Below are 14986 nucleotides of genomic sequence, written 5' to 3' on the forward strand. Positions count from 1 at the left end.
TGGATGCACCACACTTTCCTCAAATCCGATCTCTCCAGCACTCCCTTGTGTGACGCCCAAAGTCCACTGGGCGCCAAGACATTTCCATCGATCTAGGGCAAACAGCGGAATGTTTCTTAACTCGACATCGTCCACAACAGGCAAGCTGACGCCGCCAGACTCAACGGCAGTGCATGCCAAGGAGAACGCTAAGAAGTGCGCCAAGCCGATCCGCCTTTGGTGGAACCCACAGCACAAGATGCGAGCCCAGGCCGTTCGGATATCGATATCGAAACAAACCACACAACCGACCGAATCATGCCAATAGCTATCTCTAAGCTGCACCTCTTGTTCGTCTTTCTGATACCTTCCGTCACAATACTTCTTCCGCCTTCCTTTCCAAACTGCTGCCGCCCACTATAACATTGGCAGGTACTCTAAGCGCATCCGCACCCTTGTTAGACTAACATGACATCATATTCAACCCAACAACTGCGAGGCTAGCCCACACCACACAGACCCCTTTTTTGTGTCAGTTATCACATGTCTAGTGATGTTTACAGCCCGTGTAACAACTACCCCCGCGTCCAAGAGAGGGCCCAAAACCCGCTGTTCTCCTTCACGTTGCCATGTTGCACACTAGCTAAACCGAATTTACGGGGACCGGTGCCAAAAACCTCTCCTATTCCGTCGCCCCTGAAAACTAATATCTCAGAATCGAGCATCGGGCTCCTTTTCACCCCGCGGCATTCTGCCAGTTAGGCTGCTACTAACCGTTGGCATTCTCGACGGATTCTGACCATCTTGGCTAAGGCAATGCAATTTATACAGCCTTGCCAGTTTTGGAATGGGCCAATGCCGACTTACAGTTCTCACCAGCGAGCTACTGGTTGCAAACGTCTTGAACCGTACTGATGGGCAACTTGCTATGCTCCCTGTTTTTCTGGGTGTTTAAACATGTTTCTGACCGTGCATCGTCGCTACGGTTACACGAACTGGTACGTTAACTGTGAAGTTCCTGAAACATGTTTGCCTAGGTACCAAAGTTGCAACATATTTACCATGAGCTTTTACTTGATAAATTGGGGCCACTGGGGCATTTGCAGCCAACTACATAACGTGAGCACCTTGTTCCTGTTCCCAAGAACTCAGAGCCAGAGGCCGGGTTGGGAAGTTGGTACCGAAAGTGGCACCGTCTGAGCTTATTGTTGAGAACGCCAATGCGTGTCACACGTGTCAACGCCTGGCGCGCTATATCTTCCTCTCTTTATTTTCCCCTCTCTCTTCAGATGTCGTGATTGCCCCGGCATCGACTTTGGTTCTTCCCCCTCACCATGACTTACTCCTCTCCTCACTTGGCGCTGGAGTTGTAGCGCATGCCCAACGAGTCAGCACTCTTTCTAGATCAGGTAATTTGCCGAGATCAGACAGATGTACGCGTCTGCCCACTCTTACCAGCCCACGAGACCCTGCCGTGCCCCCTACCCATTCGCGGATCAAGAGGACCGGGGAGGCAGGGAAGCTGCATGCCATATCTGCACCGCATGCGTAGCACGCAGCTCTACGGTACACTAGTCTAGTTACAGGCCGTCCGGACAGTCTACAATAAGACGTTGCAGGAGACGAGGAGAGCCGGACCGAAACAAAGCTGTGCAGTGTCGCTTCCCCCACACTTCAACGGCTGGCGGGTTTTGTAAGCCCTCACTTGGATGAAGACTAGGTGGGAAGGTAAGATACAGACGCGATGCCACGACCCCGCAACGTACACGAGAAAGAGTCGGAAGAGTCAAGGCGGCATCGTCATGAAGTCTTGCAGACAACATAGCTGAGATGGGGAGAAACAACGGGGCTTTTTGCCAAGCCGGCCTCGACTCTTTGATGGCAGTTCGGACCATTTCTCCCTTTGAAACTTTACTATTGGCTCAAAGCCTTTACTTGGTAAAGCAGAGCTGCATAGCATACGTGGTGCACTTTTTCACCAAAGAAACCATCTAACCAAGGGTTTAGGACCTGTCTGGTGGGGGAGGAGATGCTCTCATTCTGGGGCGTAGGTAAGCCCACGAGTCAAAAGGGGTAGGTGAGACTCTTTCGGATACCTCTCACCTCATGTCTTGATGCGAAACAAACAACATCTGTCACAAGAGCAACAAGCAAACTGTAAAGAGCTGACCAAGAGCTGACCAAGATTCCACCACAAATTCGGAAATAGGTGTTGCTGCTTTGTTGAGGTGAGGAGGGGGTTCTTGTGTTTATTATTCTCACCATTTAACTTGGCTACGTTGGATAACCACACACTTCTCATCACGAGCCAGCCAGTGTGGCCTGATTTTCTGCCCAGCCTTAGTAAAACCTCGTTGCTTCTCCATCTCTCTCATCGGCAATATTCGCGAGACCCTCACTGTTTTCCTGTAGCTGTCTGCTTCTTGGCACAGCCCAGATTCGTTGTTTGCAAGTGGAAGGCAGATAGGAAAGTAGCCACAACCACTTGCTGGCAGTCCCTTGTCCCTTGTCCCCATCGTCGTCAATTCCCTCCTCACCCCCCCCCCCTTTTTTTTTCATTTAAGCACAAACAGAGAAAGAAGGAAAAGCGGTAAAGAGCGGGGGATTTTGCGGGTTGTTTCGAAAAAGCTAAGCTCTATTCGATCTAGCTTACGCGGCTAAGGTGTACCTAAGGTAATCAATTTTTGTTCAAGACGTGCGCTCGCGGGGACTTGGCGTATCGTTGTGTGTAAGCAACCACGGGATTGAGATTGTGTGATTGAACACGAACATGGAAGGAACGACGACAACGACAACTTGAACTGAATGCGAGCCAACACCAAACTGCACATTCCAGGGGGTTATGTGCGTTACCTAAGATACGTTAGGTAAGGTGCCTCTTTTCGCGGTGGTGTTGGGGGGTTGAAAAAGACAAAGCAGCGTCACCAATCCTTCACACAACCACAGCCCCCCCTTTTTTTCCCGGGGTCAGACCCAGAAATACATATGATAATATTTTAAAGCTTCAAGAGTCAACAATCCCAACGCCAACTCCTGCTTTTTGCCACCCCCAACCAAGAAGAAATCTGAAACGGCACTAAAACATTAAGGTAAGGAAGGTAAGGAAGGTAAGGTGGGTTTTCCGGTAGGTAGCAAGTAAGCAACAAGAGAGAGATGGAAGAGAGGAAGCATGGTGAGAAGCTGAAAAGCTCGAAAAGGAAAGAAAGGTCAAATGATGCTATTTTGATATAATCATCCCCAATTCTCCCGGCCCATCTCCCAGAAGCTCCGCAAGCCTGCCGCTTGCCTCGCCGCTAGCGTATCTCTTTTCTGTTCCTTGTCTTCTTCCGCTCGTTCGCTTCAGCGGGGTTTTTTGTGTCTTTTGGTTTTCTGCTTCGCCACTGCCGCTGCCGCTGCTCGTCTCCCCCTGTCAGGTAGCTCAATTGCCGTAACGTATTTCGGAGGACCGTCCGTTGCCGGCACCGCGGTGCTCCCTCCCCCCTGTCTGTGGACACCTCACTGCCGGCCGGGAACGGCTTCGAACCAGACCAGCCAGACGTTGGGGGACGGGACCCGCTACGATTATTTGTTTCTTCTCTCTTCAACTACGCCACACGCCAGACCAGGCGAGACCACTTCCACCCACAAGGCCCATGGCAGATCATGACAGATGGTAAACACCTGACTGACCATTTGTGGTGGTTAACTGGATGCGGTTTGGTGGTTTTGCGTATCGGTTTCGGTTTCGGGAGTTCTTCGCTTCCTCTTTTTCTTTGTTGTTGGCATCCCCACCGCCACATGTTTTCAGGTGTCTATGTATGTATGTACATGTACAATACAATCCTACTGTTTGTGCAATGCCGAATATATACGCGGCGGCGGGGTGGAAGGCAGTGTGTGGAAAGATATCTCGGAAAGAGTCTCAGAAACAGAACATGACACCCGATTGGTCGGCGTTGATGGTAGAAAAAGCTTAATGGGCGGGCTTTGTTCTTTCTCTGATAAGAAAAAAACTGACCTTCTTGAATCCACTTCCCTTCCCCCACCTAACATCAACGGCACTGTAAGAGAAGGTAGGTACGCCTGATCAAGGTGGTCACAATGCAGGCAAGAAGGTAGGGGAGGAATGACTTGTATTGGTGTAAGACTTCAACCTGGCCCTCGCAAAGGAAGATGGGCGAGGGCCATTGTTTATATACCTGCTCAGGGGTTCGGCCCGGGCATCAGTCTGCGGTCGTGGCGCCACGGCGTAGCGTATGCCAGCTGGCAGTGTTCTAGCCAGTTGGTGACAAGTGGTGGGCGCGCACCCTGTGCGCGCAGTTGGTGTTTGGGGTGTCCTTTTCCTTACAGGCACTACGTTGAAAGATCAAGTACCGCCCCGGCTCTAGTTTGGCTTCCGAATAAGAATGGCAGGAAGAAAAAAAAAGGTCCAGGCAGGCAACGTCAAAAGGCGGCTGCTAGTCTGGCATCACGTTACGTTGCTTGTTTGCTGGGGTAGGTAAGGTAGGTACGGATATTCGTCCATTGTTCCAACAGCCCGGACAGGGCAATGATACTAGCACCCGGGCAGTGCAACGGCTCTGTACGCACTACACACTAAATAATTATCGCCGCGGCGGACAAGTGGCGGTTAATTATCCCGAGAGGAGTCACTTGGCCTGTGGTTTTTGTCTTTGCCTCAAAGTGTCTCTTGTGCCCGAGTTGGCCTGCGCTTGCGGCAAAAAGTCGGCCGTCGTTGACTTGGCATGCGTCTCTTCTTATTAGTTCCTACCCTTGCTTGCGCTTGTCTGGTCGGCGACCTCTAGGATAGGACGCGGACGGAACACCGCCAATCGATCATCGGCGGGGGTGGGGTGTGTAGTGTGGTATGGGCCCCAAGGTGAGGTCTTTCGTCCCAAATGGAAGAGGGCCCGGGGGCACGGACGTTCCTTGGTGAGGCGGGCAGCAGCCACGACCACACACACAACAGATATCCATGCAGACAACACAGGGAAAAAGACAAGTCAAAATAATTATTTAGACAGAGCCATTATATCGATTGCGTTTGTTCGCTCAGTAGCAGTTCCCGAGTGAGTGATCGCCGACTTTCTGCACTCTACAGAGCTTAGCCCATCATCCGTGGATGCCATCGCCGTCTCGCATTCGTTCCCCTCACACCACGTGTAACCTCGAAAGTCTCGAAAGGGAAGTCTACCATGCGCTCACCTTGCATACTTTCACAGGTACGAACGGTATTGGCTCATCGATATTTGATGCAAAAGCAACTGAATTCCTGAGCCCCACCCCCGCCCGGCTCTCTTCCTCCCCCGTATCTCTGCGGGTTCCTCCTTCGCGGTTCCTTCCTCCCTGCTCGGTGGTGGTCCCCATTCCCCTCCTCAACGTAGACCTTGTGGTTCGCTTGCGCAACGAATCTAAGGTAGGTAGCCTGCCCCACAGAAAGGAGCACCGAATAGTGAAAAAAAAAAATTAAAAAATTGAAACAAAAAATATATAGTGTAAATCCGTAAGCTAGCCCCCAAACCCTTTACTCCTTTCCTGTCCACGGACCACGGACTTAGGTCCGGATGTTGTCCCATCTATATAGATGTATTGTTGAACGCGGCAATGACACAAGAGGGACAATTAGAGAGAAGCCCGAAGAAGAAAAAACCGGAAGCGCACGAGCAAGAAAAGTAGTTAGAGATTTCCCAAGATTTGCACCCAACCCAGTTAGTCAACCACCCTCCACACCAGATCACGCACATGGCATACACAGACACACACCCTCCCTTCCACCCCGCTTCCGTCCGAACTTTGTTCGATAAGGCTTCGCTGCTTTTTCTTAAAATCCCCTGACGCTGCCTGCCTGCCTGCCTCCCCTTCCCATGCCTTCCTTGGCTTAGCTCTTGGCTCTTGGCTCTTGGCTTAGTTAAGGTGTATGCAGCCAACTAATGTAGTGTAGCTGGCTACCCGCAGGAGACAGGGCTTGGGGCCTCGTGGCCAAGGCAACCACTTCGCTCCTCACCCCCCCCCCATCCGTCATGGCGATCTATCAGCCACTTGAGCGGCTTGGGACATTTGAATGCGTGAAGATGTGTGAGTGTGTGAGAGGGTGAGAGTGTGAAGAGTGTGCAAAACGGGGATCGCCGTCGCCGCTGGCCCCCCCTTCTCTCTTCGGATTTGGCTTTTTGTCTTTTCTTTTTTTCCCCCTCTGTGACAACCTGCCCGACAGAGGCAAGCAGGCAACTGAGACAGACATGGGAAAAAAAAATACGCGGTAGGCAAAAGCACGCAGACTGTGGCTTGTCCCCCGAGCAGGGAAAGAAAGACAGGGAAAAGACGGAAGGAGCTTTCGACGACAATTGCCCCCCCTCCTTCCCCGCTCTAAGCCAAACCAAAGTTCCAATGCTCTTTTTTTCTTTGTTCTTTCTACAAAAAATAAAATAAAAAAAGGACAGAGGAATTAGCAGGGGAAGGTGGTATTTTTTGTGTGTTGCGGTTTCGTTGCTTGCTTTGCTGTTCCCCTCATAGCGTGTAGGCGGCGTTCATGTCCGAGTAGACGTAGAGATCGAGGTCGAGCCCCTCGCTGCCGTCGGGCAGGCCGCCCATTGCGGGGTGCCGGTAGCCCATCTCGGCGGCCTGGTAGCTCTGGTCCTTGATCTGCGCCGCCTTGAGCGACATGTACTCGGCATGCAGTGTCGCGTAGGCGTTGCCGAGCACGTCGTTGCGCTGCTTGGCTTCGTTGAGCATCTGCTCGAGGTCCTTGATCCTCTGGTCCTTGCGCTCGCGGTATGCCCTCTGTGATGCGCGGTTTTGCGCTCGCCGCCTCTGTATTAGTGCAGACTGGGTTAGTTTGGCTGTGTCTCTCCGTTTGGGGTGGGCTGGTTGGGGAAGGAAGAGGAGGGGGAAGGTGTACTGTACGTACCGACAGAACGGAGGGAGGGGCGTTCTTGTACCGGTTCTCCCGTTTCCTCTTGACGGCTGGCTTTTGCTGAGAACTAGGTTGAGACGAGTCCTCATCGTCCCGCTCGGGACTCGGGTAGACGCTAGACGTATTGCTGAGCTCCGCTGCGTATGTCATATCGTACTGGGGGAAAGGAGCGGCCAATGTCAGCACCACCTGTCACGACGACCACCGTTCACACCAAAAACACACGGCAAAACTTACTGCTGAGCTGCTTGGGCTGTGCGACTCGGACGTGTTGGAGTCAAGATATTGCTCTGATTCTCCGTAGACATAATAGAGCGAGTTGGAGGGAGAAGGAACGTCGACGACGCTGCCGTAGTCTTCCATTGCGGGTGCGGTGGGCGGTTGTTGTGGGGAAGCCCAGGAAAGCGATGCGGCGAGGGGAGTGGGTTGGGAGGCGTCTAAGTGGTATCGTATATAGGTGGGTACGAGCTACTACCTTGTCTTTGTGTATGGACCGTCTGACTGGCGAGGCCGGGCTGGGGCGTTGCGATGGGACGAGAGTGGTCGTGGAGTGGGTGGAAGTAACACTGACTGACTGGGGGTAAGAGCCGGGTGTCTGGTGTGGTGGTGTTGTAGGCGAAAGGCTCTTTGACGAGACGAGGTGAGATTGGGGATCCGGGCCAGTTGACGAGCCTCGGGGCGGCGCGTCGTGGATGTTATATCTCCAGCGAGGAGGGGGGACCGGCTCCAGCAACGGAAGGCCAAGCCATGTGTGGTCCACATCCCAGCGACCCCAAAACACCAAGAAAGTAAAAAAAAATAAAAAATAAAAAAAAATACACCATCAACCTGTCTCGATCAGGACGACTGGCAACGCTGTGGCATCTCAAGGGTAGATAGGTAGGTAGTGTAGGTACTAGGTAGCCCTTGGCCCTGCATGTACGTGTACATAATATCCCCACGCGCACCGACAGGGGGGGTGGTTGACCAGCGGGAGGTCACGTATTTCGACCATGGCTGCAGGTGTCTGGCGTGAAAGGCCAGGGTGCCGAGTGCAGGGTTCGAACGACCCGACCGACCTAGCCTACCGACCGTTCCAGCTTGCCTGTAACAAAGTACATTCACATCTACACACCGCAGTACATGCACGGATACCTTGTACGGACAATACATCCATCCGTACCTTAGTTCTGGTCTCAACGTTCTCCTTCCCTTCCATCCCCCATCTCAGAGCCGAGCCGATCTACGGGGGCACCTCACGGATCACGACCACTTGTCTTTTTGTCTAGAACCCGGCCCAGCCAGGATTGGGCCGTGTCGGATGTCGAAGAATTTCTCGGGTCGAGGTATGCCGCACAAACCGAGTCCATGTAAGTACCTCATGTACACACAGACTTGTTATTGTGTGTACATACGTCGAGGTCCTCTACCGCCCTTTCTGCGCCGGCTCTCGTCTCGCCTCCTTTGTCGGGGACGGGGTCGGGGAGGAGGGCGTCAGCTTTTGCCAATTGGGGTCTTGCAGTCCCGAGCTCTTTCGTCTTGTCTTGAGTCTGTGATAGCTGGCAAGAGATAAAAAAAGCCACAAGGTCGATCTCGGTCTGGGACCAGGTCTGGGGCTAGGTCTGGGACGTGTGCACTTTGCTTGTTGGGGCTCGACAGCCGATACATACAGAGCTATGCGGTACCTAGCTTACCTAGGCTAAGGTAAGGCAAGCAATAAGTGAGGTGGTGTGAAGGTCCCCGCCCCCGTCTGTCTATGTGTATGGATGTTTGTAGGAATGTACATATCATACACAGATGTTTCTATCCTTTTCTCAACAGCTGCACGATTGGGGCCCGATCGATTTCAATGGCGTGGGCTGGCTGATTAAGATGTCACAGTGTGTAGCCCGGGCTTTTTCTTTTGCGGGCGGGTAGGCTTTTTGGCAGGTGCTGTCGGATAGCAGCCAGGGCGCGGGCAGTTAGAGAGAAACAACGGAAGTCACACTTACCCGTTGTATCGTTCCAAGCCCGCCATCCGCCGTCTTGCCGAGTTGCCTCCGCACGAGACTTTTTGGGGCCCCGTTCATTTCTATTGGCAGCATTGGCATTGACCTCAAAAGCTGGCAGCGTTGCCAATATTCGAGTCACCTATCTGCAGTAGATGCGAAGGTGCGAAGGTGCGAATGGAACAAGCCATCGGGCCTTCGGCATCTCGCTCGATCAAAAGCTGGCATTGACGTCAGGAGCGGCATTTAAGCCAGGTTCACTCGAGTCCCAGGCAACACGCGTTTTGGGGGGCGGTAGAGATCCGGAGTTTCCAGGTTACCTTTTTCCCTCTCAAGATCATGTATGTACAGTACGGTACGTCCGGTAACGAAGCCTTGGCAAGTGCGTATGGCGTGTGTAGGTTGCTTCAACGTTTCCAAGTTTGGTGACTTTTGCCACTGAACGGCGCCGCCGACGCCCTACAAGGCTCCAGGGTTCAAGGGGCGCCTGTTGCGCTGTGCCCTTCAAGCTGTGCAGGGTACATACATCATGTTCCGTACGTACAGCGTAACTCCGCCATGGGCCGAAAAGCCTACGAGATCGTCATTCCTGCGGCAGGTATGTATGTACCTTACCTAGTGTGGTCGGGGAAGATTGAGATACGTGTTGTGGCAGCCCGAAACGGACCGTTATCAGCCCCGAGCGGTGCGCACTCACTCACTGGCCGGGCCTTTCAACTTTCAATAGAAGTCGTGAGTTAGTTGGCACTAATTAGAGCTTCCTACCCGCGGAGTTAAGCCCTGCCAGCAGAAAGACGGAAATTACACTCAAGAGGTTCGGATGGTGTCCCACACCACCACCCACCCTCAATCCGGCCTGGACCTTGGGGCCCGTTGGCGTGGTGGTGGTGCACACGTTATTGGGTTCAATTGTATTGTCAGCATTGGATCTCAGCCTCCCCTTCAGATGCCAGGCTGCCAGGCTGCTGTAATTAGACTGGCTGGCCTTCATTGCCAATACGGTGGCCGTTAATTGGCGGAAGAAGAACCGAGCGCTCTTCGCTTGGGTCGATCGATGACATCTGAGCTTCTTAACACGCTACCTACCATACCTTGCCAGCATTCCTCCCTGGTATTTTATCACGCGCCCGACCAGTTCCGATGCCAATGCTCTCTCTCGCGGGAAGAGCAGGATGGAAGCCAGGAGCAAGAGTTGGAGTAGGGTAGTTCGTCCGCGAGCTCAGACTCTGACCGCTGCTTTTCTTTCGTCAACCTAGAGCTTTTCCATGTCGCCCATGACTCTCCCGCCGCGTCTAAGGATTAGCTCCTGCCCAAAACACTCTTTCGCCAATCTACGAGCGGCAGCACATGTACTTGGGTATGTAGTCAGTCATTACATACGTGCGAGAGCTATCCCGTACGAAGGTAAGGTAGGCAGCTAGGTAGGTGTGAGAGAGAGAGAGAGGCTTGGACTTGTGCCGGATGTATTGGAGGTAAAACTGCGTATTCTAATACTGGCGCTATGTCCTGTTTAGGCCGAGAAAACGAAGGTTGGCCGCCACACCATTTAGGGTGGATTCGGTCGTCGTCGACGAAACTACCCTAAGGAAATGTTAGTGCAGATGATGCTGACGGCAGGCATGGAATCGAAGGCCTAGCGGCCCGGAGGCAACATGAAAAAAAGTTCCAACTACGACGTCCCTGTGGCAAGATAACTTGCAATCTAAATGCTGGTTGTGCAAGCATGGAAAGGTGTAAAGAAAGATCGGGTTCTCCGTATCATATGATGGAATGGATGATAAATGCGCGTAGACTCCATCCCGGTCATTGTAACTACCGTGTGGCGCACAACAGCCCATCACCGAAGTAACAGAGATCTCTGGCACTTAATTACCCGTAAATCCAAGAAAGGGAGCCGGCCGGCGGGCGTGTGCGTTTTCTCATCTCTCGCCCGACGGGCCCCCGAGCCGACAAGTGTGGGATTGAGTTCCGTACCCTGGCAGTCCAACGGTTTCCTGAAAAAGGCGGCCGGGCCTGTTCGCGCCCGCCGTTCGGATGTGGGTCTTCGTTAGCGCACATCTAAACCTTGCCGAGGCTTTTGGTGGCCCTTTCTCATCCCATTCGTGGGTCTCGAATTTCGTCTCCGTGGTCCGTTTCTAGCCAGTCCCTTCCCCCCTCTCCCCCCCCCCCGCCGTTTTGGATCCCTACCTAGCGGCACTTGCCATGCAGCGGGAAGAGAAGCTGCCAAGGACTTGGATTCTTGGCGTTTGCCGTCTGGGAAAAGAGAAACTGGGGTCGGCCCCCTCTCCACTGTGCTGTGCCCAGCGGATGGTCCAGTCGGTGGTTGTTCTGCATGTAGCTTTTTTGGCGAGCTGTTCGTGGCGCCGCCTTCCCCCAAGGCAGCCTCGATAAGCGCGGCTCCCATTCGCCAGGCGGGCTTGACGGCCAACATGATCTCTGCGCTACGCTGCGCGCCAAGCGCCACCGTGCTGCCCGCCAACAGCCAAAAATGCTTCGAGAAACCCTTCTGAAACCTTCTACGCATGCCTCTTTTTTCAGCTATCGTGTCTTTTTTGGTCTTCCCTCCCACCCCTTCCTAGGCAAATGCTGTGTGCGCCTCCTTTTTTCGAAGCTACTGGTGGTGTTAGCTGCAAGCACACGGCCTGCAGCAATTCGGACGAAATCCAGACGAAGGCGAAAGAGTTGAAACATGCATCTGACATGAGATGACTTGCAGCCCCAGAACCGCCTGCTTTGATATCCGTGCTGTGTCGTACTAGTAAGTGCGCGCCGGGAAGGTAGAGAAAAGAGGTGTGTTAGTCACCTCATCACCTCACCGTCCCATAATCCTGGCGGGCAAGGTCAGGAACCGCAGTAGGTGAAGAAGAAGATGACAACGAAAAAGTTGTTATCGGGTGGGACAATAATTCTAAATCAAAGCCAAAAATGAAGAATAAGATTATTCCGCGATGCTGCTGCTGATGGTGTGTGCCCATGCTGCAGGCCCCTTCTCGCATGTCGAGGAAAAGCAACCCAAACCAGCGGTATATCGAAGACGGCATGTCTCGGCTGAGGCCGGGGATAAGGCGGCACGGTGTGAACATTCACCACGGGGACTCCAATTGCTGCACCAAGCCCAAAATCACCTAGTTTTCTAAGTACGTAAGGCATGTTGTTCTGTAGGTACAGAGCCAAGTCCGCCAAGTTGAGTATATTTTGAAGATGGTTCGAACGGCGAGAACCGAAAACGTGGTTGTTAGCGAATCTAAACAAGTTTGAGAGACGACGGCCTCAGTCTCAATTCGTGCATTTGGGGCGGTGGCCCATGTGTTTCGTCCAGTTCGAGTTCAGCGCGCACGCCGTAGTTTTACCTTAACACTTGGCATAGGGCGCCATCTGTTGAGGGTGGGGGGTGCTCAAAGCTGCTGCCTTGCCGGCTTCATTTTGGCGCACATGCGGGTCGTTTGGGAGCTGACGCGAATTCGGAGCCGGGGAGATAAGAAAGACATATGGGGGGAAATGTCATCGGAACGGCGGCTTTGAGTTCCTGTCTCGTACCTACCTGCCTGTTCAAGTGTTAGCCGTGTAAGTCGGTGTAAACCTAAAAAGAAACACGAGATTTGGCAGTGGATCTGATAGCTAATCTCATTGGGCGAACCCGCCCAGAGCAACAAAAGAAAAAAAGAGAAGAAATTGCGGCTGTCCGTCATATCACGTGGCCAGCGCCTGTCAAAGTAGCATTGCGGCTACGAGCAAGCGAACCGAATCGCGGCCCCTCGACTTCCATGTTACCACGGTAGCTTATTTTTAGGAACAGCTCTGACGGTGCCTAGGCTAGGGGCATCGCCGAAGCTTGGTGTCTGCGCGGGCTTGGCAGCTGGTCTCGGGCTGTCCTCTTCTCCTGATATCGGCGAAGGTCTGATCTCTCGGCGCGTTTTCACCCTTTCTAGAGTTGTCCATGCATTATTCTGTATGTTGTCCTGCGACTCTCCTATCTCTTTCTGTCTCCCCTTTTTCTTGGCAAATGCCGAAATGGTCGTGGGAACGGGGACAACGCACTGCGCTGAGTGCATCTGGTTAGTCAGGCATGATCAACCCAAGGCCGGCCGCCTAGATTGTGAAGTGTCGGGGAGAAGAAATCGGTGCAGCCGTGTTTTTTGCATAGGATTATACGTTTACGTTGTCCTCGCAGTGAAGCCGCCGAGTCAGGAACGCAGTTCGTACTGCGTAATCTTCCGTACGCTACATTAGGTATGAAGTACCTCAACGCCCCGTATCGTATCGTGCCTTACATCAGGGGAAAGCATCCGCACGTGGGGCCAGCCCCAACGCCAAGCAACGGTCTTGGCATCGATCTTGGCAGAAAACACTCAAAATTGACAGCGCTGGGCCACTGAAGCAGCAGAGGATCTGATGTAAGCCGTACTCGCTTGTTTTGCCCCCAAAAAGGGGAGGGAGCAAAAGGTTCGCGCCTTCTTCCAAAGGCCACCTCGGACAAAGATCGATCTTAGCGAAAACAAGCCCCCTTTTTGATTGAGTACTACCCAGGCTAAGCTACTAGCCCTATTTTCCCCGGATTTAGTTTCGCAAGCCACTACATCAAAACGACTAATCCGAATAATCAAACTTACAATTCGCGGTCGGCCCGCCCGCTTTTCTTCTTCAATATTATTAAAAAGGGTTATAATGTTGCGAGCGAGCTCATCGACGACGCACCACACTATTAGACATCCGAAACGAGGAGAATACTTGATTCAGCAGTGGAAGAATCGCGAACCCTTTTCTTGAAATTAACAGAAAAATGGAACAAACAAACTCCCACCTTCCTTCTTTTGGCGAATAGCTCACCTCCCGGGCAACATGAAGCTGACACATGACACCACTCCATTCTCATCCGGCCCCCTTCTCACCCCTGTTCTCACAAGCCTCTGCAGAATATGTTTACTTGTTTGAGCCCTCTCTAGATTCGATATATCAGATATTCGTGAGACAAGGGTCAGCGTTCGCCAAGAAATACCAAGAACTGCCCCAAATGGTGGAGAAGAGGGGTAGCAAGGAGGAGGGGCCGCCGACAGGCTGGTCAGCCACCACAACCACCAAAACCACCTGCTGTCATCACCCCCATCCATCCATGCCCCTGGGGAAAGGAGAAGAACCAAGAAAAGAAAATAGGGGGGCGGGGACCACGCTGCAAAACTAACATTCTCACCTAGCGCGGCCCGTATGTCTGTCAGACTGCGTGCTTGCTGGTCCAAGATATGCCACATCCCTCTCAAACAAGCGAAAGGCAAAGGCAAACGCACGCACAAGTTCCTACCTTACTTTACCTTACCTTACCATAAGCCCAGCCTCCACCGCTCGTCTACCGCCTCGGGTCTGTTGTTTATTTGCGCGTGCGTGTGTGTGTAGGCTACAACGTGATGCAGAGATAGCCGGCCGGAAACAAGAATTCCCCTCACCGTTGTTGACGGCGGGCTGCGCAGGCAAAGCAGCAAAAATTCCCGGGCCGTGCTAGATCCGAGACAGAGCATAGCATAGGGTAGATTGCCGATCGGATGATGATGGACTTTTACGGGCTTACTCGGTAACAGTGGAGGGGGAGACATGCAGACAGACAGTGAGTTGCTCTACTCCTATTTTCCTGTCTTTCTGCACGTATTGTGTGTTGTTGTCATACGAGTGTCGTTGTTTCAGAAAGCAGCGGAAAGGTACTTACGTACCTAGGCATGGAGGGTTGCGTTGCGTTGGGCCGGGTCGGGGGCCGGCTAGGTACTGCAACTGACTTATCTCCTTTTTTCTGTCTCTTGTTCAAACTGACTGCGGATATGGAATGGATGGTATGTTTTTGGGTCGTCACTTTTTTATCGGGCCTGCCTCCCGCCTCCCGCCGCCCACCCTCCAAGCCGAACTCGGTAGCCGCGTCCATCGACCGGGCGGTTTCTGGGCGAGCCAGATGCTAGCGTGCGGAGGCGGTTGCCTCCCTTAGGCCTCTTGTGTGTGTGTGTGCCTGAAGATATGCCCCGAGTTGCCCTGTGTGTGGTGCCGTCAAATGCATTGCGTGTGAGTGAGTGAGCGGCGTCGTCGAATATCTCTCTATATCCTGCCAACCACTGCTGAGCTGTACCTTGCAGTTGTCCGCGAAAAGCAAACAGGATCCCAAATATTTCAGACT

At 52.9% G+C, this 14986-nt stretch overlaps 3 protein-coding genes across 3 annotated transcripts; 1 reads left to right on the forward strand and 2 right to left on the reverse strand.

The window, feature by feature from the left end:
• Positions 1-4059: 4059 nt before the first annotated feature.
• Positions 4060-4308, forward strand: B0T26DRAFT_698623 (uncharacterized protein; the record flags this gene model as incomplete). The annotated part of the gene is made up of 1 exon (XM_060441436.1): positions 4060-4308. A coding segment is annotated over exon 1 (224 nt), but the record flags the coding sequence as incomplete, so codon positions are not given.
• A 2021-nt stretch (positions 4309-6329) lies between these two features.
• On the reverse strand, positions 6330-7397 carry B0T26DRAFT_178174 (uncharacterized protein). Its single transcript, XM_060433601.1, has 3 exons — positions 7106-7397; positions 6863-7024; positions 6330-6765 (listed from the first exon to the last, which is right to left on the reverse strand). The coding sequence occupies exons 1-3, from the start codon at positions 7229-7231 to the stop codon at positions 6463-6465; spliced, it is 591 nt and encodes a 196-aa protein (XP_060301448.1). The 5' UTR covers positions 7232-7397; the 3' UTR covers positions 6330-6462.
• Positions 7182-7743, reverse strand: B0T26DRAFT_178192 (uncharacterized protein). Its single transcript, XM_060433602.1, has one exon. It carries the CDS (start codon positions 7628-7630, stop codon positions 7340-7342), a length of 291 nt encoding a protein of 96 aa, XP_060301449.1. The 5' UTR covers positions 7631-7743; the 3' UTR covers positions 7182-7339.
• Positions 7744-14986: the final 7243 nt, after the last annotated feature.

The sequence above is a fragment of the Lasiosphaeria miniovina genome (assembly GCF_030549165.1).
Source record: "Lasiosphaeria miniovina strain SMH2392-1A chromosome Unknown B0T26scaffold_2, whole genome shotgun sequence".
Taxonomy (NCBI): Eukaryota; Fungi; Ascomycota; class Sordariomycetes; order Sordariales; family Lasiosphaeriaceae; genus Lasiosphaeria; species Lasiosphaeria miniovina.